General features: G+C 46.7%; 2 protein-coding genes across 5 annotated transcripts in view; one reads left to right on the plus strand and one right to left on the minus strand.

Annotated features, from left to right (window-relative positions):
* The window catches only part of MFGE8 (milk fat globule EGF and factor V/VIII domain containing), a 98,668-nt gene that overhangs the window by 10,316 nt on the left and 63,433 nt on the right, over positions 1-24,919 (plus strand). The window lies entirely within an intron of this gene.
* On the minus strand, positions 27-24,072 carry FANCI (FA complementation group I). Of its 4 annotated transcripts, none has more exons than XM_084293480.1 (38): positions 23,960-24,072; positions 23,799-23,871; positions 23,143-23,273; positions 22,606-22,762; positions 22,470-22,527; positions 21,853-21,894; positions 21,403-21,526; positions 20,387-20,472; positions 20,077-20,209; positions 19,733-19,825; positions 19,106-19,242; positions 17,936-18,116; positions 17,268-17,355; positions 16,596-16,726; positions 15,853-15,923; positions 14,822-14,936; positions 14,359-14,481; positions 13,191-13,259; positions 11,827-11,928; positions 10,814-10,996; positions 10,597-10,718; positions 10,045-10,209; positions 9,449-9,628; positions 7,999-8,162; positions 7,568-7,644; positions 6,966-7,082; positions 6,071-6,122; positions 5,359-5,486; positions 5,163-5,231; positions 4,961-5,048; positions 4,495-4,676; positions 3,568-3,624; positions 3,428-3,487; positions 2,623-2,706; positions 1,434-1,529; positions 1,055-1,180; positions 275-342; positions 27-161 (listed from the first exon to the last, which is right to left on the minus strand). In XM_084293480.1, exons 1-37 carry the CDS (start codon positions 24,053-24,055, stop codon positions 277-279), a joined length of 4,026 nt encoding a protein of 1,341 aa, XP_084149606.1. In that variant the 5' UTR covers positions 24,056-24,072; the 3' UTR covers positions 27-161; positions 275-276. The 4 variants fall into 4 exon arrangements, with proteins under 4 accessions (XP_084149606.1, XP_084149604.1, XP_084149607.1 ...); XM_084293478.1 differs by having other exon boundaries at positions 4,495-4,679; XM_084293481.1 differs by lacking the exon at positions 21,853-21,894 and having other exon boundaries at positions 4,495-4,679.

Raw genomic sequence — 24,919 nt, forward strand, 5'->3', positions numbered from 1 at the left:
TTTGCTGGAAGAAGGGATGTTCCTGAAGAAGAGAACTGTGGTAGCAGCGTGTTTGAATGGCAGAGGCACTTCTTAAGGCAGCAGCCAGCTTTAATACCTGAGATGCTTGACAAGAGTCACTGTTTGCACACCCCAGGCATGAAGAAAGAAGTCTTGAGTATCTGACAAGAGAAAAAGGAAGCTACTATCTCTGTACACACGGTTCTTCAAGACCAAGGTGAATCTGCCGCAGAACAGGCACTGCAGGAGGAGGGGGCAGCAGTGGCAACCGCACCTTTATTTTTTTCGCCGTCTCTTCTTTTTGGGTTCCTGGTTCTCATCTGGCTGCTCTGCTGTGGTGGACTGGAGAGAGGAGAGAGAGAGTACCAGTACAGGGAGAATGTGTTTGTGTGAGTACTCTAATGAACGTTTACTTCAAGAAAGCAGACTGACAGAACAGGATTTAGCACTTTTTCCTCCCTAGCAAACATGGCCTGAAATAGAGGACTCCTCTCACCCACCACAGCTTTCCCCCGGACCTCTTTACTTCATGCTGGAATTTAGACCCCAGGTTCTGAACGGCACAAGACAAGGCCTGTTTGTTCAGTGCTGGATTCTGGCTTGTTGATGCTGGTTACACTCTGGGAAATATGGGCAAAAGCACCAATAAAAACCTGGACAATCAGCAAAGGAAAGTGGTGTGTCTTCTGTCCAGCACAAGCTGTGCTACCTTCCCCAGCAGCAGCTGCTGGAGGAGGCCAGCCAGGCCTCAGGCAATGCTGACAGACTTCTCAGCTTGCTGAGACAGGCAGAGGCAAACAAGAAGGTTTATAAACAGTCCTGCTTAACACCAGGCATGCAGCCAACTGGTCCACGGACACAAAGGTCACTTAAGGCAGAGGGCTGGACTGCAGGGAACACTTCAGGCCTATTTGCTCACTCCTCTTAGCTTACTATTGAAGCGAGGGCTAACCCAAGCGAGACAAAACTGGCCTAGTTTCCATATACCTAAACAGCTCACACATACACATGGCAGCAGAAACCCAACAGTAACAGCAGCAGAAGGAATTCTTACCTGGTCATTGTCCGGTTCATTTTCAGCATCCTCTGTGTTATGCTCCTGCAACACGCTGTCTAGCATGGACGTGTTGATGCGGAAGTCCCGGGAGGTACTGAGCTTCATGTATTGCATCAAGTTCACCTGCAGCAACAGTGGGGCAAGACAAAGGGCATTAGCTTCTTAGTTTTCTACCCTGCCTAGTCCTATACACAGAACTAGAACAAAGTGTGGTTTAGTTAAGCCTGAAAGAAAGGTAAGGTTCTTACACTTTCCTAATCTGAGCAGCAATGGAGTGATTTTTGTTTTTATAGTGAAACAGCAGTAGCCTTCTACCGTGCCACGGTACTGCTGTTCCCTTGAGCTCATATCACAGAAGACCTCTGCTTTACGTTACCTTTGATTTCTTGGACAGATGGATAAGGAACTTCTCATATTGCTCTATTGCAAAAATCAGGTTGGGGATTGGCTTGGTATCCCGAAGCACCTTAGCCTGAAATGCAGAAAGGTGGCAGGTCAGATTTGAAGCAAACAGCACGAAAACTGCCTTGTATAGTCATCACTAACACACATCCCAGCTATGGCACTACAGCAGCACCTGTATTTCTACCAGCAGTTTTGATTCCCCAAAAGCCAGTGGTGCTATAGCAAGACACAAAGGCCACAACCATTCCAGTTCAGAGAACTGTCTTCAGTAGCCTTTTTCCACAGCAGTCCTGCTTTACCTGCCTAGTTTGTTGCTGGGTTTAACCTGCCTCCCAGAATGGTTCTGCAGCAAGGCTCTTCCACATATATCTATTTTTTTCTGCAGTCCACAGCCCCAATATGCCTGACAGCCAGAGCAGAACTCGCTCTGCTCCAGCTCTGCAAAGACATTCTAAGCCTATGCTTTCCAGGCAATGAGCACACTGCTGTTCCATCACATTTCTGCCCTGTATATTTCACACCACTAATGTTTGTTCCCCATGCTGAAGGGAGTGGCAAAAGGGTATGCAGCATTTCTTAACGTTTCCACACACTCAGGAAGTGGCTAGAAAGATCAGGCTTGTGGTTTTTAAACACTTAGCATCACAGGAATGTCTGGGACAACAGACAAGACAGAGGAGACACCAACAATGAGCGTAAACAGAGGACACAAAAGGCCAGGAACCTGCTTACCTGCTCCTAACAAAATCAGCCAGTCAGTATCAGCTGCCTTACTTTAATGGAATCCAATATTTTATCTTTAAATGTACTGATAAAATTAATAAACCCTTGCATAGCATATACTATTAGCTCCAATAATTTTTTCTATTTCTGTAATTTCATAGCTTATCCCAAACACAGAACAGTCAGACAACACAAGCTATCCAGACTTGACCTTTTTCCATCCCTGGGAGCTTTTAGGTTGCATTTAGTATTTTTATTTAATTTTTTGTAAACTTGTCTCTGAAGTTCAGGTTGCAGAAATTAGATTTTTACTTAAAGGCCCAAATGACAATGTGTCATTGGTGATCTCTAAGAATCCACCAGGTAAAGCAAGCATTGAGGCATGATCCCAAGTTCAAACGTAGCCCGTATTCTAATAGAGAGCAAGACAACCTCACCATGACTGTGGAGACTGCGGCAGCTTCTTCTTTCTTCTTCTTTTTCTTCTCTTCCACAAAGCTTAAGCTCTCACTATGGATGTTCTGAAGAAGGAAGCCAAAAGATGTGGCATTAGAGGGTAAATAGGGAAGGAAAGGCCAGCCAAGTAAGGCCACAGAAGGCTTTGCTCTAGCCAGCTAACACAGCATTTACCAGCTACATGACAGAAAGGCAGTATGTAGGAATGGAATCTCACAAAAAAAGGAAGGAAAGAAAATAACTTCATGGTTTATACATTCATAAGCATGTATGTGTGAGACATCCCCAGCAACAGTAGCTTTGCATGCCACTGTATTTTCCCCAACATGCCAGATCTGGTTTACAAGTCCTTTGGTCCTCACTCAAGCACCCACTTCCTGTCTAAACAGACAAATCTCATCCCAGGTTGCTTTCTTTGGCACCCACAGCGCTTTGTGTGGTGACGACTGCAGTGTCCTTGACCTTTACTTGCCACCGTGATTAACAGCAGTATCAACTGCATCCAAAAAAGGCACATGAGCAGAAGGGGAAATAAAAAATTAGCTAAAAACCAGTTCCCTAAGCGTTTTCTTCCTTCCCTGCTCAAATAGAAATCAACATGCCTGGTCCCAATGGTACTGAAATGTCTTACACTATTATTTGACATATTAAAACTTAAACTATAAGACGCTCAAGTCATGTCAAGAAGATTAAAAATCCCAAAAGGTGCCCGTGCACTGCATCTGATTCACCATTCTGCATCAGACAGATGAAGTATGATTTTACCACAGTTATTTTAGATCCTACCTGTACATAAGTAATGAATGAGTAACACTGTGGGGTCAAATGGGAACCTGACAGCTTCACCTGCAAAGAAGCAGAGAGGCTGGTGTTACTCCCAGATCAAGACAATGAGCCATTTCCTCCAGCAATTTGCTCACACTCACCAGCTTTTCTAGCCTTCCTGGAATCGTATTCGAGGTGCTGCGGCAAGCTTGAATATACTGCAAAGAAAACATGAATGAGTCTCTTTTGGATGCGCTGTTCCCACAACCTGTACTTCCAGGCAAGGGCTCAAAGCAGCTCATTCAATTGCCACTGACCAATTAAGAAAGGAAGTTCTGACAACAGGATGAGGAGCTCAGAGGGCTGCCTGCTGTCCTCAGATCAGAAGACAACAGGGTATCATTTCCAGAGCATCCAAGTCTTGTTTCAGTTTAAAACAAAATTCCTTCCTATGCCAATGTTCAGAAAGAAACGAGGAACACTGTAGATTGCCTGAGCATAAATTGGATTCTTCTGAAACCAAGACTGCTGAAGCACATACAGCGTTGTAGAGGCTACAGCAGTAGCAGTACTGCTCGCAGTGAGGAGGGCAGTATTTACAAGAACTATCCTCCCCAGCGGCTGGCTATAGCCCAAATGACCTCTGCATTCCAGAGCTGTGAGAGCTCCAGGGAATTCATCATCTTGTCTCAGATGAGTTCCCCAGTCTGATCTCGTGTCCCAGTTGCCCCAGGTTCAATGCTTTGAGCCTTAGATGGGAATGAGTGGCCAGGGCAGGATTGCTGAGCACTGTGAGAATATTGTTAGTGCCTACAAGAGACACTGGAAAGAACCAGTCTCAGCCAAGCGCAGTCAAAGTCAACTGGAGAAAAGCTTTCTTTTATCTCCCCTGGTATACCTATCACTGCTGTGGAAAGGTCACGAAACTGAGTGCATAAAAGCCAATGGAATAAGGACTCATTTTATGCAAGAGATGAACAGCCCAGCCCTGAGTAGCTGCTGCCAGGGGTCACTGCGAGCTTGCTGTGGCAGATGGGGAAAAAGTTTTTAGATCCCAGCCAGCTCACTGTCAGCAGAGCTGCACTCACATGTTTGATGAGGGAGGTGAGGATTGTGTAGGTCTTGCTGAGGCTTCTCAGCAGCGTGTCCACACAGCTCCCTGCAGGAAGTGCTGTCTGCACCAGCTCATGAAAAACCGTCAGCAGAGTTCCCAGCTGCAGAATTATGCCCTTCTCCAGAGCCTGGGTCTGGTTTGATGCCTGAGTAGAGTCTTCTAGTAGAAAGAGAGGAATACTATATAAATGTGTGTCTAACAAGCCCAATTAGGCAGGTGAGAGACATAAAAGACCACTTTTTGTCAGGTGCACATAACACCGGTGTGGCACAGGGAAAATAACTGGGGCAGGGGTTGTGACAACTCTCACTGCTGATGTGAAACCAACTCAAGGGAGAGTTTACCTGCCCTGAGATGATGCTACCTGAGAATCCTGAAATACTTTTTTGTTTTTGTCTTTGACAAAGGTGTAACAGTAAGAAGTGGGCCACTGCTATTACCTGATGTGTCTGATCCCAGACTGGTAAGTTTCTTGATAAGCCAATCCACCTCTTCAAGGACCTTATCTGCCTGACTCAGAACCAGCAGCTAAGACAGAAACAGCAATAACAAAACAGGTTCTTGGAGGAGTTTGACAGAACAGAAATCTACACGTCACTTGTAGCAGTGGCTGGTTGCTCCATCCACACAGCTTTGACTCACGCAGACAGTAGGGGCTGCAGTCTTGGCATTCACTATGGCAAAATGGGACTGGCTCTCGACTTCTATGTCCTGGTGGGGGGGAGAGAAAAATTCTGGTGAGCAAAACTTCAGCTCTTATTGCGTGGTTTGCTCCATCTATTCTGCCCTGACAGAACTAAGTGAAGAGAGGTAAGTTGCTGTGGACTCTGCATCATACCTGATCTATGTCTCCCAGGCAAGCATGGATATCTTGTGCAAGTTCACGCAGCAGACTGACAGGACTCTTGTACTGAACATGGAGGCTGAAAAGGAGAGTCAGCAAACCCTTACAGCAAGAGATGTCCTCTGTGGGGGAAGGAAAGTAAAACAGGATGTTAGCAGATGTAGAACTCCTTTCACTATTCAGGAACATCATACATCCATTGAGGGAAAGCCTCAGATTCAGTATGGAGTTAAGTCTACACTCCCAGAAACACAGTAAATGAAAATCCTATCGAAATGCTCTAGTTGCAACAGCAGAGTTTACAACAATGGGCACTGTGCATAATGCTACAAGGGGGAATAACAGAGCCCTCATCTCACAGGAAAACAGTGCTCAGAAGCACCTAGTAAGCACAATACAAACTCTGGCAAGAGTAATGTTTTTCCAGAATACAAATCCAAATTTGAGCAACAGGTACACTAAGTAACAAGAGAAAAAAGTCAAGTAAGTAACTTCTCTTTTTTCAGCTGCTCTAGTATTTATAGGGATGAAGTTTCTTTCCTAATAGCCATGCCAATGAACACAAAGTCATGGCAATCTGCCACAGAATAGCACCTGAATCTATCTGCAAGAAAGAGATTGAAACAGAAAAAAGAGCAGAGCATTTAAGAGACTATTATCAGACCTGAGACATCGCATCCAAACACACCCCTCAGAGCTTACTTACCTAGAGCATTTTCTTTGCAAATTTTGACCGTCCATGTCAGGAACTGAAGGAACTGTATAAGAGGAGAAAAAAATATTAATGGTTTGAAACAGAACTCAAAACACAAAATTAAACAACAACAACAAAAAAAGCAAGCAAGCAAAGAAACAAAAAGAAACACAAAAAGAGGTCATTCAAGACAATGAGTCACAGTGAAGGGAGACCAGCAGAGTCCCCTTCTGGCAGAAGGGCATTCAGCCATGCTCTGTTAAATTCCACAAGGAACATTTAACCTACTAACAAGTCAAAAGCTGAGATGCAGGACACAGGAATGGCTATACCTGCCCTCTGACAGAGTAACAGCTCCATTTAATTTAAGGTAAATGACAACTCCAGACTTCTAGCACACTTTTAGCGCAGTGCCTAATATGTAAAATTGGGGCACCTCTAGTCTGTGCTTTAGAAAACGCATCCTTGCACGGAATAAATTAGGCACTCAGCCAATCCGTTCTGAAAAGCTGTATTTGGACTAGTCACAAATCTGCTGGCCTTTTTTGGCTTTACTCCCACGTGGAAGCCAAACCACACCTAGGCTCTATCAGGGGTTGCTTCTCATGGAAACAAACAGTTTGGGCTCCAGATGCCCAAAGGCAGCATCAGAACGTGCAAGGGGGAGGGTGGGAAAGTAACTTGTTCTCAACTGTTCTTGCAGGCATTTGACAAGATAATGCTCGACAGCTTACTAAAACTGTCGGTTTGACACGGTCTGGTCTGCAGGAGAAGGCTAGAACATGAACACACACACACGTCAAAGTCCAGATCAAAGCCCTCAGATATCAACTCAATCTGGTAACGTTCCTCCCACATCTATGATTGCTACACACATCCTCACCACCCCAAGAAGGTTGTGAAGTACCTGCTGAGATGTTGGGTCCAGGAGTTTGGACAAAGTGGAGAGAACGGTGACAAGTAACTGCGTTTCCTTGGAGTTGAAGTCATCTTCAGCACTGCTGAACTGGTTCACCAGAGACCTCTGATCATGGGGAGGAAGGACAGAGACACTGAGCTCGCATGCTTGTTGCGGGGACGTTTTAAGAAGTAAATAATCAGAAGCTGCAGCATATAAAGGAATTTGCAACGTTCAAGAATGAAAAAAAAATATAAAGAGAGGAATCTTCTTTAAGGAGCACACACTGATTATTTTTTTTTTTTTTTGAGTGCTTACTCTGAGGTTCACTTTTGATTCAGTGTGACTTCTGCAACTTACTCAGGTATGTTTTATGCTGCATTGCAGGACCTTAGAGCTCTCTGAATACACGTGCACTTCAATCCTGCCCTGCACACTGCCCTGAAGAAGCCTTCCTTAAGGATCAGAAACTTTTCTGAACAGCCAATGACTCACAGTGTCAGAGTTGCTAGTGTATACTTGATTCTGTGGTCAAGCAATAGAGAACTAACAGCATTTTCTGCCAGAATTACAAGTGCTTTGGAACACTTGCAGCACACAGTGGTACTTACCTGAAACTGTCGGATCTGGAAGGCAGCTTTCTCTGTGACATTAATATCCGCTGCTTCTGCGTCACCATCAGTAGTATCTGGCAGACAGAGAGGTGCAGAAAAGAGCTAAATGCCAAGAGCAGAACACAGGATTTATTTCCAAAAGTAGGAAAGACTGAAACTGCTCACAGCTAGGGAAAGAATACAGACTGTAAACCTGTGGTGAGCACAAAAACACGCTAAAGGCAAACCTCAAATAGAACACTATATCAGACCCCAACTATCCTCTGCTGACAGACTGATGGCAGGTAAACATATCTCGGAACTGGCATGAAAATCCATGGCTACTGAACTCTCCTTGCTATTGAGGGACAATGACTGGACCCCTCTAGCTATGGATAAAGAATACACGTGGGCTGAACATGAAGGCTAGCATTGTACCACATGCCTACCCAGGGCCTGTAGAAACTGGGGGATCCTAGCAGCATACAGCTGCTGCACCGTGTTGAAGATCCGCAGACAACCTTCCAAGCACAGCAGGGAAATGCTTTTGCCCTTCTTCTTCCCGGACTCTTCGACAACAGTGGGAATTGAAGTGTACCTCCAAAGCAGGACCCTAGGGGATGGGAGAGGAGTTGACATCACACGCTCCTGTAAAGCTGGCTGCACAGTGCAAGAGCCTAGAACATGGCTAATCACAGAATCTTCGGTTCATATTTTTAATATAACTAAATTGGAAGGTCTTTTTCTTATAAGAGCAGGGCGAAGAGATCCACTTTAAAGAAGACTGTTTCAATGTGAGCAGAACAGCCACGGCTTTCTGCCTGCACAGCTAAATAACTTAATCCTTCCCACATGCCAAGGGACCTTCCAACCCCAAGTCCATTTTTAAGGACTCCTTTCTTTCACGCAGTTTTTCTTCTGTCTCAGACTACCCAAACACTGACCACTGGTGTCAAATCTGTCAATGACAAGAGCAGCTCATCTCCTGGCAGTCTAAATTTGTGAAATGTCAGCTATCTCCATAGGGCTCTATATAAATAAAATCAGAAAGGTAAATGCAGGCAAAGCAAAGTGAAAAGCTTCGAAGAAAGCTAAATTGTTTGGCCTAGAGGAGACATTTCTATTTGCAGGCAAACACCTTTTTCCTGCCCCTCCAACTGTTCTTGTTCCCTTTCTTATTCTCTCTCCTTTCTTCTCATTAGTTCTCTCTGCTGTGTAGATGAACTTGCTCTATTTCCATATCCAATCACACAAACATGTACCTCATATTTAGCTCCAATGACTGCAACAAAAATAGTTTCATCTATGGGATGAGACAAAATATACAGGTAATTTGTTTTTTTGTGCTCTCTGCTGAGAAGGATCTGAAGCAACCACTTGCACATATGACCCAGATCCTAAAAGACATTTAGTTGCTTAATATTCTCAGATTTCCAAAAGATTAGATGCCTGAGTATCTTCAAACACCTTGCAAACATCCTAAAAAAAAAATGTTTTCTGAATCTGGTGTCCCTCTTATACCTGTTTTACAGTGAAGTGAATTTTAATTTCATAGTTTTCCAGAGGCCTCAAGAATCTAGCCTGTAACCATGCTACCTCCCCTGTGACTCTAAGTGATGAACCAAAAGTCAGAAAGAGGATTAAAATGAGAGTTTGATGTTGTTTGGTTCTTCCAGACTAAAGTAAAAAGTTAAGAGTTGTATCACTCACTCTGGCACCGAAACCATAGTTGCTCCACTTGATTTCTCGGGAGGAAAGAAAGGCAACAGTCTAATTCCAGTGATAACAACCGTTTCAGTTACAGACTGCATTCTTCTTTCAAAACCATGAGAATCTAAACTCCCCAAAATGCATTGCTGCTTTTCAGGGCTGATGACTGCACGTTCCACAGTGACTCACCGTGTGATTTTGCAGAGGTTCTGAAACATCTTCTCAGGATTTTGTCCGTCTGGTCCATCGGTTTGTCCCGTCTCCTCCAGCTGCTGCACCTTCTGCAGCGCTACACTGACAGCATAGCGCAAGAACTCTGTGTTGGAGCGCAGAACCGCCAGGCTCTCCTCGTGGCTTTGGGCATCATCCCTGAAGAATCAAGAGCACTGTCAGGGAATTGAGGATGCACTGGAAAAAGCACAAGGATGGCCTATCAGCACTGCGTCTCTTCACACCAGAGCTCTAGTCACAAGCAATACACTGTATAGAACAGAACTATCACTACACCTACTGCTTGCTTTCAGTTTGCCACATTAAATTCAAGATCTAAATATCCATTTACACACAAAAAAATCACTAGCTGAATCCAGGGTGGAAAAGACCCTTTGTCTGGAAAAGACACATGATGCTGCTCTCCAGACAATAAGTGCTGTTACAGAGGCTTCGTACAGACATGAAAACGTCTGTATGGTGTACACAGTGCACAAGATCAGCCAGCATGCAGACACCACGGAAGCAGCTTGTGAGCAGGCCTGAAAGCTACTCCAGATGGGACAGCTTCTCACCTGAACAGAGCTGTGAGCAGAGTAGATACAAAACCCATGGACAGGAAGCTCCGTGCAATTTTGTTGCCCAAGGCAGATTTGTTCTTTCCGGCTTTCTCCCTCAGGATTTCAGAGAGTTTGTTGTAACAGGTAAACAGGCCTAGGACATCCTCAAACTTGTTCTTACTGCAATAAAGCAAAGGAAAGCATTAGAGGAGAAACTCCAGTCTTAAGGTTCCCCATTTGAAGCTTCAGCTGCCAAATTACACAGACACCTTCTAGATGATAAAACTATGACATGACATCTCCCTGACAGTGTAAGCCTCATCCACTCCTTCTTGACCTGCCCTTTTACAAAATGTTATATCACAGCTCCCACAACACATGACATTCAGAAGACACTCCCAAGGTTCTGTGAATATCTGTGCCACAAGGCACATACACTCAGAAAACATCACTCTGACTCTGCGTTGGGACTATTATCCTCTGCTTGCAGAGTCTGTGTCCTGCACTCCGAAAAGCAAGGCACAGCAGAGCACAGCTAGTGCCAGAGGGTAAGATTTGATGTTTTACCTGAAATTCCCTATGTTGAAATTGTACTCAATCAGAACCTCACAAATTCCCATCACCTGGATGGCATAGATGTTATTCTTTACACCAACACCAGAAGACAGAGAGAAATCTGCTGATTTATCCTAAGAGGTAGAGGAAACAAGTGAAAGAATCATTTCAAAACCTGACAAGAACTCAGTGTCTTCTGTCACTGAGTCAAACCGAAAATCTGATTTACCAGTTCAAAGTCTTCCAGCTCACTCTTGATCATCCGTCGTGTGACAGATTCTAGCATCTCCTCAAAGTTTTGCTCAAATCCCACATCCTCCTCCTCCTCATCGTCATCTTCAGCTCCTTGGCATAAACGCACAGTGCTCTTATACCAGGCTAGACAGTGCTGGATACAGCAGAGCAGATGGGCCTGAAGGAAGCAGCCACACAGTCACAATCAGCCTTCTAGAAAGAGACTACTGTCAGATGAGGACAGCCCGTTCAACGTCACAGGCTGGACCATTATAGCTTGATGCAAAGAACCAGAGGCGCCTTCAGAGGTTCATGTCAGTCTCCAGAATACGCCTAATTCCCAGAAGAGGCTTTCTGTAACCCTACACGCAGTTAAAGAGTTCTAGCCTCAGACAATATTGTCTGCGTGAGCTTGCCTACACAGGATGTACAGACTTAGCTCCCACAACCCAGCTACTCTAACTGTTGGAGGAGACGGAGAGGGAATTTCCAAGAGGGCCCTCACTGCAGCTGAAGTGTCTGCTCCCTTCCTGGGTGTGCTACTGCAGCACAGCATGGAAACTTCCTTAGGGAAAAACAAAGCAATGAATTGGAATTTGTTCCCTTGGAAATCCCATGAATCGAGATCTCATCTGCAACAATATCAAAGGAACGAGATCAAAGGGCAGGCTCTTCCCCCACATCACACACTGCATGACTATTTTATGCAGAATTAAGTTGAAGGAAGAAAAATAACAGAGTGAGCTCAACAGAAGATAACAGAACACGACACCACTCCGTGTGCATTTTTCACCCAGGTCCCCCAAACCACTTTGCTAACAGAGCTCTGATAGATAGCCTCAGGCAGGGGTGAAACACCCAGCTCTATTGTCATTAAAAGAATAGCTCCAAGCTAGGAGAAATACAAGGTATTGAAGAAATACGAGGTATTCATCTCATGTAGCAGCACAACTAAAATCCTATGGAACAGATGAACTCGCAGCTGTGGCCAGCCAATACAGCTCTTACCAGTGGTTCCTGCAGAAAGATTTGATCTCCTTGAGCCATAATACAACCCTCAAGTTTCAGTGGAGGCAGGAGGTCTGGCTGGGGCAAGTAATATTGTTTTATCTGCCACAGAAAACACGAAATAAAAATAACCAGTTACTTAGTAACTGAGCCTCTTGAGTTGTTTGAATACAGAATACGATAATCTTTTATCTCCATTCTACAAAGGAGAAACCAGCACCATGGTAATGGGACCATACACGTAACTCAGCCCCACCATCTGCTCTGCTAGTAATTAAAATCCCCTCTCCAGTTGCTCTCGTGCCTCTCAGCTAAAAGGCCAGGTCACTGCGCTGAAACAAGTCTATCTGACCACTTCCTGTTGTGTTCCTTCAACACGCAATGCCACTTGTGTTTCACCTGCAGTGTTACCCACCCTTTAAACAGCGAGGAAAAGGAACTCTTCCTGTTGCCCCACCTCGATACTGAACGTTTGGCCCTGGTATAACATCCGGCTTCCTGGCCCAAGGATGCAGGCAGATATGGAAGCTACACTTGGCTCTACAACAAACCTGTGACAGACCGTGCTTGCACCAGGTCCTTGCCATCCAGCACAGCACGTGAAGGAGGTATGCTCCAAGTACTGATGTAGGAACAGAACCAAATAGGGAAAGTTTGGCATGTAATGATGCTATAAAATGGTACCCCGTTTGCACCAAATTCCCATCAATCGCCTTCTGCTACCCAAAAGCTGCCTTGGTTCTGTTCTTGTTCCCTTCTCAGACCCTATACCGGTATGGGAAAGCTGGAATTAGTCAGCATGAACTCTATGGATGATTAAAGGGAAGAAAATTACTTGTCTCAAAGAAAGCACAGCCTGTCCAATGGATTGAGGAAATGTGATTGTCTTGTTGCCATGAGCAACGCTGTTGGGGGATGAGTTAATCCTCCTAGATCCTACAAGGACTTGGGTACTCTCCCTATGGGAGGACAGCAATAATAATTACATATCCTTGGGGATGCATGGGAGGCTGACTGCTGTGCACTGCTAAGGAACGGGGAGCACACAAAACACTTCTCTGGGCATCAACTCCAAGATGCTGCAAGAAGTGTCAAGGACTGTAAAGGGCTCCACGAGATCATTTCTCTTCCATCCTGTGTCCTGAGACAGGATATGAACCAGTTTCCACAGATGTTTACCTAGTCTGCTTTCTCAATATAGCAGGGATTCAAACACCTCTCTGTAGAAGTGCCGCAGCACTTACACGTCTTGTGAGTGCGTGGGAGAACTATTTTCCTGATATTTAACCTAAATTGCTTGCTGTGCTGGTCGCAGTGCGGAATTCTTCGTGTCTCTGCAGCCATGTCACAGAGCAGTGCTTTACCTGGGACAAGAGCGTTTCCATTATAGAGCTGGCCAGCTGGGAGTTCCTGCGAAGGACATCATAGAAACCCTGAAGACAGGAAGGAAAGACAACTTGGCTTACTTGACAAAGAAAATACACCATATGCAAAAGAAGTTTGCGTCACAAGACAGAAATGACCCTTTAGCACCATCCATGAGCAAATAATGTGCTCAGTGTAAAACCCCATACCTGGCAAAGCAAAGACTCAACAGAAAGAAGGTATGAATCAGAAAGAGCATATATTTCCTTGCAGGAGCCCTCTCACAAGCTGTATCTCCCTAGCAGCAGTGGCATCAAGCCCAGAGTGACTTTCATTGCTATTTAACACCAGCACTAGATCCAACTTCAAACTGTGAAATCCTGCATCAAAGGCAAAACAAGTCAGTGGGGAAACCGTAGGAGGCAAAAATTCTTTAGACTGAGAAATCTCAGTGGATGGATAAAACAAGCACAAGTCCTATAGCAACACTGAAAAACACATACAAAACTTGCAGCTCACTAAAGGTCAGTCCAACCAAGTCAGGAAGGAAACAAAATCTCTCTCATCTGAACAGTTTAACTTCTCTCAAGCTGGTACCCCACAGTTACTTAGATGTGAACCCACAAATTGCTCTGTACACCAGGCTTGTTGTCGTGAGAAATCTTAGAGAAAAACAAACCTTTAAAGGAGGCTGCAAAAGGATAGGAGAAAAAACAGGTCCCCGATGCAATCTTTAAGGAAGTTTCCCCATACTCTCCAAGCAGGGCTTTCTTTGGAGCCCGGCGTTAGCAGAGCTGCACTGCTTCCATCCGATGCCTGCCATAACACTGCTCCCCACTGGGCATCAAGCATGCTTCCCATTTCCTTGGCCACGCCAAAGGAAGAGAGACTTTGATGTCTACTCTTAAGCAATGCATGAGACAAGGAAAATACATTAGCATGCCTTTGGGCTTATGATGGCCCAAAATAAAAAGCAGCAGGATTGAAAAAAGAAATGTATTTTTTTATCCAGTGTCTGGTATCAGTACGTGTCCCAAGAAGAACATAACTGAGACGATGGGTCATTTTCTACAATAACGTAATCATTATTTACCTGGGGCTACAGCAGAACCAGACTACAGCAGAGCTACTGACTGTTTAAAAGGAGGCCAGAGAAACCATGTTTACCTCATATAACATGAGTCGGACATCCGCTTGCTGGCTCAAACATCGCCTCAGGCTGCCCAGGATTTCGAGGCAGAAGGCCTCATTAGCTGCAGAATTATAGCAGGCATGAACATCTGCCTGGACCTGAGATGGAATATTAGTCACGTTATACCGGTTACAGCTCTCAAATAGCACAGAAGCAAGGTGAAAAGGGGCCTGACCCCTAAACAGTCACTGAAATAGTCATGAAATAAGCATGCTGCCAGGCAGCGTGCTGTAAGAGATAATGACTCCAAGAAACTACATCCCCAGACCAGCTTGTCTTTGCATGCTGCATTTCCAAAAGTTCCGCTTCCAGGACTAACCCTTACTCAAGCTGTATCTCCATTTTGGGGAAACACAGCACTCCGAGTTGTTTCAAACTGTGCGTGTTAGATGTAAGACTGTCACATACCTGCACCAGAGCCTGCAGAGCAGCACTCACCTGAGTGGCACCAATGGCCTGGCTGCACTGGGAAGAAGTCAAGCTGCCCAGAATCTTAAAATTTCGTAACAGAAGCAAAAAGCCAGCAACTGCAGCTTTACGAGCATCGAGCTGCCTGTGAGTCAGGGGGAGAAAAGAGAAGCATAAGGAATAAAAAGCAAGAACAACGTAAGAACTACTCAGTGATGAAAAAAGGTCCACAAAAACACAGTGCCTGGGCCCACTGGCTCTGTATTCCCCAAGAGGGCAACACAGCCCCAAGCAGTTAAGAGGCTGGGAGCTTGCTGGGAACTCCTTCGCTTTACACTCCCAGCATTTTATTTCCTTTCTGCCCTTCCAATGCTCACACTGAGGGAGAGCCCCAGACACAAGCATTAAACATCCCTTGAAAACTGGAATAGGAGTCTCTTGCAGAGCTCATCTCAGAGATGCAAAATTCCTCAAAAAAAAGCTATTTTGCTTTGCTCACTGAAACCCCCAGATCTTTCCCCGAGACCAAGTCCCTTGCCTTGAATAATAATGCTGAATTATGAATTCTGTTTTTATAACCAGGCAGCCACTGCCCCACAGAACCCAGTCTACGATCACAGCATTATGAAGACAGCAGGATGTACTTATTGCTCAAAGCATTACCAAGACAACAAGCCTGCTTCTCTACCATTTTGTAAGAGATCAGAATGCTGAGATGCCACCTTCCCCCTGAGTCAGTGGTTCCTTCTGGACTCTCCCTAGCATCTGGATGTACTCATTTGTAGAGTGCATAGGATTGGTTTTAATTTTGCCTTCTTGTTTGGAGTTCCCAACAACTTTCTGAATTTCCAAAGACCTTTCATGTGGGGGTTGGGATCTCTCAGCAGGTAGAGCTCTGACTGTACTGCAGCCCTAAGGCCGAAGGGACAGATGTCACCATTAATTACTGGAAGAACACAGTAAGACGACTCATAGCCAAAGCAAACAAAAAATTCTTCTGCTCCAAAAAATACACATATGAGTTGCAGAAATCTTTTCAAAGAATCCCCTTCCCAGCTTACCTGGAAAAGATAGCTTTTTGGAGAACAAGTATCAGGGAGTCCCTCACTGACATGCTGACTTTGAGCAGGGGCTGGAAAGGAAAATATACTTTGGAGAGAAAAGCACTAAGGCATGCCAAGCCCTTGGTGCATATGAGCTCATCTTCCTCAGGCCCATCTGGCCCTGCATTTCCAACACTGTCATCAGTACAGTAGGGAAACCAAAACATGTCAAAATAGCGTATTATAAAATTAAACCCAGAGAGCTGTAGCAGCAGGACACCTTAGCAGGTTAGTGAGGACACAGTGTGAGGGTTTGGGAAATGACTGCTATAACCAGTTTGAGCTAAACAGGGAGAAGTTGAACCCCAGGGCAATATCTCAGCCCAGCCAAAGAGAAACACTGACATGGAGCTTGGAAGGATTTAAAAAAAAAAAAAACAAACACAACAATGATAGCTACAGCTGTTGATCTGGACCCATATACCTAGGTTTCTATGTCGTGGAGCATCTGGGCCTCTTTCAGATGAAAGGTCAGCACAGAGCAGTTCCAGCACCGTTCCAAACGGCACCATGTTTTTTGCTAGAGGGCACGTGCATACCCATGCTTGAAGAACAGTTCCATGCTACATTGAACAACCTACAGCAGAGCATTAAGGCTTATTTTACAAGAAAGGTTATTAGATCATGCATGTAATTGTGGCCTGGAGCTATCACTGGAACTAAACTAACAAGGGCATTTATGGAGAAATGCTAAGCCTTACCTGCACTGCCCGGAGGAGCCCTTGCACTGTGTCAATGGGCAGAAAAGATAAATTGTCAAAGGTCTCTGTGACTCTGGAGGATGAATTCTGAAGCACAAGAGGAGCAGACACAACAATATTGGACAGCAAGTCTGAAAAATAAAATGACAAAAGGAGCAGCTGCTGCCAAGGGGCCAAGTCTATATTAGGAAAGAGAGCAAAAGATTTCTGTAGGGTTAACAATTACAGAACAATCAAAGCCCTTCCATTCCTTGGAGAAGTCATAACAGGATGAGCATTGATAATCTGCGCTCTACAGCAGGCACAAAGCGCAACATGCTCACAGCCTGGCTGCAGGGCCTCACCCCACCAGAGGGCACTAAGGTATAAGAGAAGAGGCTGCAGCGCAGGCATTAGCAGCCCCAGGGACTCCCAGGCACCCACCCAAGGCTGACAGGAAGGCAAGACCAGGAACTGGTGGCCACCACCTTTCTGTGCGTCAGCCATTCCACGGCAACCGCCTGAAAACATTTTTCACCTGCGACAAACGCAAGGTGATCCGAGGCTGGCACCTCAGTGAGAAGCAACGAGAGATTTTCCTGGCTTCAGGTCACCTCAGCAAGAACTTAGCTTCTGAGAAGCTACGTTCTGAAGTGTTCACAGAGCTGGACACAATTCTCTCTTTCCTGTTACCTATGAAGTGGCTGACGGGAGATGCTGCTTTTGTGAGGACTCTGTTCAGGACCTGCTCAAGAATATCACTTCTGATGGGCTCATGGACCTGAAATGACAGACAACAACAAATAAAATCAAAATCTACACAAACTTAAGACATTCCTGTACACCAGAACACAGGCATTGTCCTGCACAAAGCAAATCCATCCAAATCTAAAGGCTAAATTGCGACTGGTTGTCAGAAGTCCCTTTTTCAGTTAAATTCAGACAGGCTGATTCAGGTTTCATCCCAGTCCAATCAGAACCAGCCCATCAGCGAGGCACACACGGTACACTTGAAACATAATGGGGTCAAATTGTCTGTGGGATGCAAATTTACCACTTCAGTGAAGATGCTGGTTTCAATCCCACATCTGTCACATTTTCTTTGTACCTCTGAATTTCTCTACCTTCTCTGCAGTCTCTCTTGTGTAACAGTGCTTACACAAGTAGCATGCTAGACGGAACAGATTAGGATTGGGTCTTTATGAAGATGACCTCTTCCTGCTGGACAGGGACAAAAAGGAAACCAAATCCTGTCTGTGAAGTGCTCATGATGGATACTGTAGGCAAGGTTTTGACACCATTCACCAAGAGAAAATAGGAAGAGATTCCCCCTGCAAAGAACTCTCCAAACCATACGCTACCTTAAATGTTTCCAGCAGGATACTTGCTCCCAGTCTACAAGCCTGCTGGGCTGGCGTTTTTGATAGGCCAAAATTGGTCTCAGCAGCTTTCCCTCCAAAGGGCTTTTTTGGTTCATACGATTCCATTAGGCTGAAGCCGAGATCCACCAGGCCCTGAGTAACATGGTCCCAGCCAAATGCACTGGGGAAAACATTAAACAGATCAGAAAAGAAACAACCTAGTCACAGAAAACATTTAGATTAGAGCAGTCAGTATTAAAATCCTCCAGTCATTCCAGATGCAGAGCAGCAGCAAGAGGTGCTTGTTCACCCCAGGGAAGGTACCATCCCTCTCAGCCCTGTGACTATCTTTAGGTTGAGGGGCAGGTGCTCAGCCCACACATTTTGCATTCCTGGCTCTCCAGCCATCAGACTTCTTTTCCAATCCAAAGGTTTCCTTCCTATGGGAAGTGTGCACTCAATCTCATCTCAGCGTGACACTGGGCTGCAGCCTGGATGCACGGATCCTGCAGATCCTGAGTCTTCAAGACATAGAGGAAGGCAGAAAAGGAATGCCTCACATCAAACTAAAGGACAACTGATGACAGATCACAGATATCCCACAGGATGTTTAAAGGACTAACCATGTGGAGGGAAGTAAACACTGAACCTATCACTCATCCCTTGATCAGAACACAAACTACAGCAGGCAGCATGACTCATACCATCAGTTTCTTTCCTAGCAAGAAACAGACAGGGTTCTGATCGGTTTAGTCCTGTGTACCACCAGATGCTGAGATTTGGGGTGGAGGAGGCACATTTATACATCTAAATTTGTTTGTTTGTTTAAATTCGCCAGTAGAAAACTGTGATAGAATCATAGCATCAAAAAAAGTTGGGGTTGGAAGGGATCTTAAAGATCATCCCATTCCAACCCCCCTGCTATGAGCAGGGGCACATTCCACTAGACCAGGTTGCTCAAAGCCCCATCCAACCAGGCCTTAAACACTTCCAGGGTTGGGGCATCCACAGCTTCTCTGGGCAAAAAGATAGAACCTTTGGATTTTGACATTGTTCCCTGCTGGTAACAGGTCAGCAGCAAACATGTGATCCCAGAGCATTCCAGCAAGGCTGGAACACTCTCCCTCCCCAAGCCTGCTGAGCGTTTTGCAGCGCACAGCAACAACTCACCTATTTTTCACCACCTCCAGAATCACAGCTGTTATATCATATTGCTGAGGAAACAAGTCCTGCAGAAACTTGGAGGCCTGCAGGAACTGCAGGTCCTTGCAGCTTCTTGTGATTGATGTTTTCAAGAAATCAAATATCTGGAACATAAAATCACTGAGCATGAGGAAATAATCTTTGAAATGGGATCTGTATAATCTTGGGCACGTTCCAGTACAAGCACCAGGCAGAACACAAGTCTCAGTACAACCTGCCAAAAACCTTAACTCACTTCTTTCTCAGGACAAATACACCAACCTCATTAAGTGTCCCAGAGAAGGTAACTTGCTGCCAGATGCACTTCAGGTGTCTACCACAGAGCCAAAACGTTAGAGAAGGAAGACAATGCTTTTCTTCTCACCCTACAACATTTGGCCCACAGGAAATACGATTCTGAAAAATTCTGATATTGTTCTGGAGTCTTTTATAGTGTTTGGTAAACTACAGGGTACTGATGATCTGCCTCCCCACCAGCATCCCAAAGCCACTTTTAATCTGATTCTGATGAGACATTGATCTAACTCTTCTTCCCTTCTCACACCAGGCTGTGTGCACTGCCACTGAAGTTCTTTGTCTATCTATCACACGTACCTGCTCTTGCAGTCTGTGTTTTACTGCAACCGACAGCAAAAGAGCCACACTGAAGGGACACAGAGCTTTACCGGGGTCCTTCTGTTGCTCAGTCTAGAAAATAGTAAGCAATAGTTAAAAAGCATGCTAGCTTCAACTGCAGCATCCCACAAATCAAACTATCAAGCTCCTATCACACTGCTGCTGTGGCACAGATGGGAACACGTCTCTTTCCACGTAACACTTCATGAAATCATAAAATGGCCATAAAAATGATTAAATCCCTTCTAAAGATAACTAGTGTTGATTTTAAAAGCTCTGCTTCAATACCTTCAAGAACAGCGCCTGTTCCATCTCTGTCATACCTTCAGATGTTTGATTAACTCCTCGCCTAGGTCCTGATCCAGGTTGATAACAGAAATGATATGGAGAATGACAGTGCCTTCCACGTGGCGGAGCTGGTCTAGGGGCACCGTGGCTACCTCAAGGTCCACTGATCTGTAAGGTTTACCAGATTGAAAAAAAAAAGAGCCATCCAATGCCACAAATTATGTCTTAGGCATCAGGGAGTATGCACTTGTACAAGGCCTGTCACATTCAAGAGTACCAGGCAGGACAAGGGTGAGTGTAAGTACCCAGGTTGTAAAGAAAGGGGATGACAGAGAGAGAACTTACTGCGGAACCTTCTGTTCTTCCTTCAGTCTCTTGTCCAACTGATTGAAAAAACTGATGATTCCTTCCAAAACAGTCTTCCTACTGCCCTGCAAGAAAGGACATTACATTACGCAACTGCGTGGTCTGCAAGATCCCGGGGAGCTACCCTCTATTCCCACAGCAATTACAAATGTCACGGTATCCTTTATGTCCCTTCATAAATTGCTGAGGTGCTGGAAGGATCCTGCACTGCTCGCTTCCAGATGAAATGACGAACGATGACTTTAGTTTGTCCCCTTCTTTTGACCGCACTTATTGAAGAGTTGCAGAAGCTGCTCCTCTCACAGTTTTTTGTTTTGTTCCAAGTCGTTATTAATTGGAAAGGATCCTTTATATTATAATCAATTAGGAAGGTTTTCAAACTCCTAACTTCATATATATATGATCGCATTTTGGCCAGTGGACACCAACGACCTCCCGTAACACATGGGTAATTCACTTTTGTCTGGACCATTTTGGCAGGTACTCAGTCACAAACAGAGCAAGAGCCAGATCGCTCTGACGAAGGGCAGATATGTCGCTGGCAGCCTCCGCTTGCAGGATGGGACAGGAGGGGAGACATTTCCAGTACAAGTCACAGTACAACCCAGAAGTTATACTGCACGAGGCAATATTACACTAGAGGCGAGCAGTCCACAAGGAGTGAGCAGACCCACGCTTAAGAATACTGAAAACAATCCACTCTGCTGTCCCCTGGGTCTGAGCTCATCCCTTATTTCCCAAAGGTTCCCTGCTACAGTTCCCCATAAAAGAACAAGCTTATGTCTTCCTCTGAGCATTCAGCTTCTTCAGTCTAGAGGGAGATAGAGGAAAAAAGAAAAACAAAACAAAGCTGATGATGTCCTGCTGCATCCTGCTCCCCACAGCAGATTGGGAGCGATCAAAACCCCTTCCAAAATCCAGCCTGTAGCTCAGCTTGTGTATATTTTTTCCTGTGATGCATGCCCAGAAGGAGGCCACCTCCCATGAGCTGTTACCTTAGCAGAAAGCAGCAGCAGCTGATAGACCAGGGGGGGAATTTCCTGCAGGTCTAATTTGGAGAACATCCTAAGGACCTTTTCCACCACAAACTGCAGCTCCTCTCCCGACAGTGGAATATCCCTGTTGGACCAAAGACAGACCCTGATCATTTTCATGAATTTCCTTCAGAGCCCCCAGTAGTTTCAACCCATAACTAGACAAAGAGTTCACAGACAGACAGGCAGCAAGCTCCCAAAGCTCTCAGCAGAACAGAGATCACCCAATACCCAAGCACTGTCCCAGGACACTGTTCAATCCGGACATTCACTGACCGAAACACCCACGGGGTGATGACACCTGCTATGCTCAGACACTTTGCACTTTCCCCAAAGTACCTGTGAGATGGGACATGGAGATGACTGCAGCACAAGAAAGCATTGGTGCTTGCTGAAGGAAAGAAGAATTACCTGAACATGTTGGCAAGATGTATCACGCTCTGAGGGTCCCACCTGACAAAACAAAAGTTTGCCAGGAAACTGAGTGGAAGCAGAATTATTGTTTATCCCTTGATTCAGTTTCCCTGTTTGTTACTTCCTGATATTAACATCAGAAGCCAAACTTCCAACCTGAAATCACCACTGTCACCCAAATTACCCAGACTTAAAATGGTTCCAAACTGCCCTGGCCCCCACAACAACAAACATCAAGAAAGGAATAAAAACAAACACTTCCTGAGACCAACTCACACAACACTGTTACAAGACCTGGCAACAGGCTGTTCCTTTGCCTTTCCAGCCAGGGAGGACACTGTCACAGAGGGCACAGATTCAAAGACGACAGAACAGGACACAGACAGAGCCATCCAACTCGCCACCACGTCCTTCTCAAAGCACAACACGAAGCACACTGTTTTGACACATAACTAAGGGAACGACAGGGCTGTGGACACATCTAACTGCAGATTTAGCTCTCGCCACACCTCTGGGGTGTCACAGGGATTTCTGTAAAAGGCCCAAACAGGACTAGGCCCTGGCTGAGTTTTTACCAAGCTAACGCAGAGCGGAGCTGGCCGAGAGGTACGTACTTGCTGGAGCAAAGAGTATTTATCAGCTGTTTCTTAAACTCTTCCCCATTCAGTTCACCTAAGAAAGCAAAAGTCTTTTAGGTGTACGCTCCAGAGGGAGAGAGGAGAGGCTGGCAGAAGGAGAAGAGAAAGTTACCTTTCCCATAAGCCAGGCTCTCCTTTGAGCTGGCCAACGCAGTAAGAACAGTGGAAAACAGCTCCAAGGATTTCCCATTAGACAGGCTGCCGCCCTTAACAACATCAACAAACAGCGTGGCGAGCTCAGCCAACGCGGGGCCTGGCAGCTGGCGAACCTGGGAGAAGATGGAATAACGTGAAAGAGCCTGGGGCAGGCACAGGAGCACTCCTCATACACGTTCCCACGGTCACCAAACACCAGAAAAGGACAACATTTCTCACAGTGCAGGGCGTCTAAAGGGAGAGTTCACCCCAAGATCTCTATCCCACACTGTCTTGGACAGAACAGAGCAGCTAATCAAGTGAAGGCAATTACGATTTTGGAGCCTAGGTCCAGATATCCAAAGAAAATCATGTTTACACACATGGCAAGTTCCAAGACCCACTTAGTCCAGGGCAGATCCACAGCTCATTTATCTCAGTGGTGAAGCACTCGGTGTACTTGCTAGGGGATAGGCGGCAGGCCTCAGGAGAGCCAGCCCGAAGGAGCTCCTACCTCCAGCATCAGCAGCCCGATGATTTCAGACGCCTTGCTCAAGTGCAGATCCCCTGACTCCACCAGCGGGACGCAGTGCTTGTACACCTGCAGCCTCCTGAGAACGCCACTCGGCTGGGAACACGGGGAGCCTTATAATGAGAGAACAAAGTAAGATGAGGAATGGAAACAAGGTTATACAAATAACAACGCCTTACTAAACAGGAAATTTGCAGGGCTAAACCGTCACTCAGCTGCAGCTCCCCATTTTGTATATCTGACAACACAGATAAAAAACAGAGCACAGGAAATGAGAATCTCTTGGATAAAACTGCCGAAACACTCAGCCCTCTTATCACACTCTGGTTCTGCCGACCTGCCCTCCAGGCTCAGCAAGTGGCAGCATTTTGAGGTGAACCACTTGGGAACTGAGCTTCAGCAGCCAGCAGGTGAAACACACCTATGTGCTACCAAAAGTAAAGCCACTATAGAATATGGTCACCAAAACCGTGTTACTCCAGCTCCCTTTTCACTGCATAATTACTTCGTGGTCTCACATCCCGCTTACACCCGCCTGGCTCTCCCCAGAGGCGCCCCTCACAGCCCGTGCTGCTGCCCACGGCCCCCACCCAGCTCACCGTGCCCCCCCCCGGGGACCCAGCCCCGCCACCACCCACCTCTGAAGATCCCCCTCAGCAGCGCCGCCGTCTCCCTGCCCCTCAGGGCCTGCTTCGTCACCATCTCGCCCAGCTGCAACGAGAAGGCCAAGCTGCCAGGCGCCGCCAGGAGAGCCCCCGGCTCGGGGGTGAGGGGTTACGGGGGACCCACGACCGCGCACCTCGCCCTCCCCCAGGCCCTGCAGGGCCTCCTGGAGCCGCTCGGGGCCCTCCTCGGCCGCCAACGCCAGGACGCGCTGCGCCATGGCCGCCGCCATCTTGCCCGCCCGCCCGAAACTCCCGCCCGGAAGTGCCGCCCGTCACCATGGCAACAGCGCCCGCCCCCCGCCCTTCACTTCCGGTGGCCTGAGGGAGACCGACCCCTGCCAGCCCCTCAGCGGGGTCACACAGCTCAGAACAGGGCTTTGGGGCTGTCCTGGTGATCCCCCAAGGGCTCCAGATGCAAAAATCCCCGTGGTTTGCCCTCACGGGGCTGCCACCCCTTGGGGCTGGTCTGTGGAGAAATGCCCAGAGAAAGAGCCAGGGCACAGCCGGGGCCGTGCGGGGTCAGCACGGGGCAGGGACGGGGCCGCTGGTGGCTCTGGCGTCACCGGGGGGCTTGCTCCAGGCACGGGTTTCCCCCGCTTGCCCCTCTGTGGGAGCCCCGTGCCTTCCTCCTCCTCCTCCTCCCTCACTGAGGGGTCTCGGCTCTGCTGTCGGGCAGCGTGGTGAAATCCAAATCCGTAAATCCTCACGGCGTTACAAAACATGCCTTGTGTAAGCCCCTTCGTTCCCGTTCACTACCACCACCACCCCCCAAATCCCCAGTGCAGCAGGAGCACGGCCAAGCTCCTGGCTCTCAATGGGCTCCTGTCTTCCCTCCCCGTGGAGGAGCCACGGGGCTGCAGGAAGCAGCCGTGCATGGCACCGTCCTCATCCTGACCCCATAAACCCATCCCAAGGGAGAGCGAAGGTTGGAAGAGCTCCCCAGCGCCCAGCAGCCTGGGCACACGGTGACGTGGACACCCCAAAAAGCCTCGTGTCACTGTCCCCAAATTGTCCCTCTGGCCCCGAGGTGGGCTGCCCTCGAGTTCCCAGAGAAGCCGATCATTGGGATCACCGGGATTGCCTGTGATCCCCAT

Source organism: Netta rufina (genome assembly GCF_964035555.1).
Source record: "Netta rufina genome assembly, chromosome: 11".
Lineage (NCBI taxonomy): Eukaryota > Metazoa > Chordata > Aves > Anseriformes > Anatidae > Netta > Netta rufina.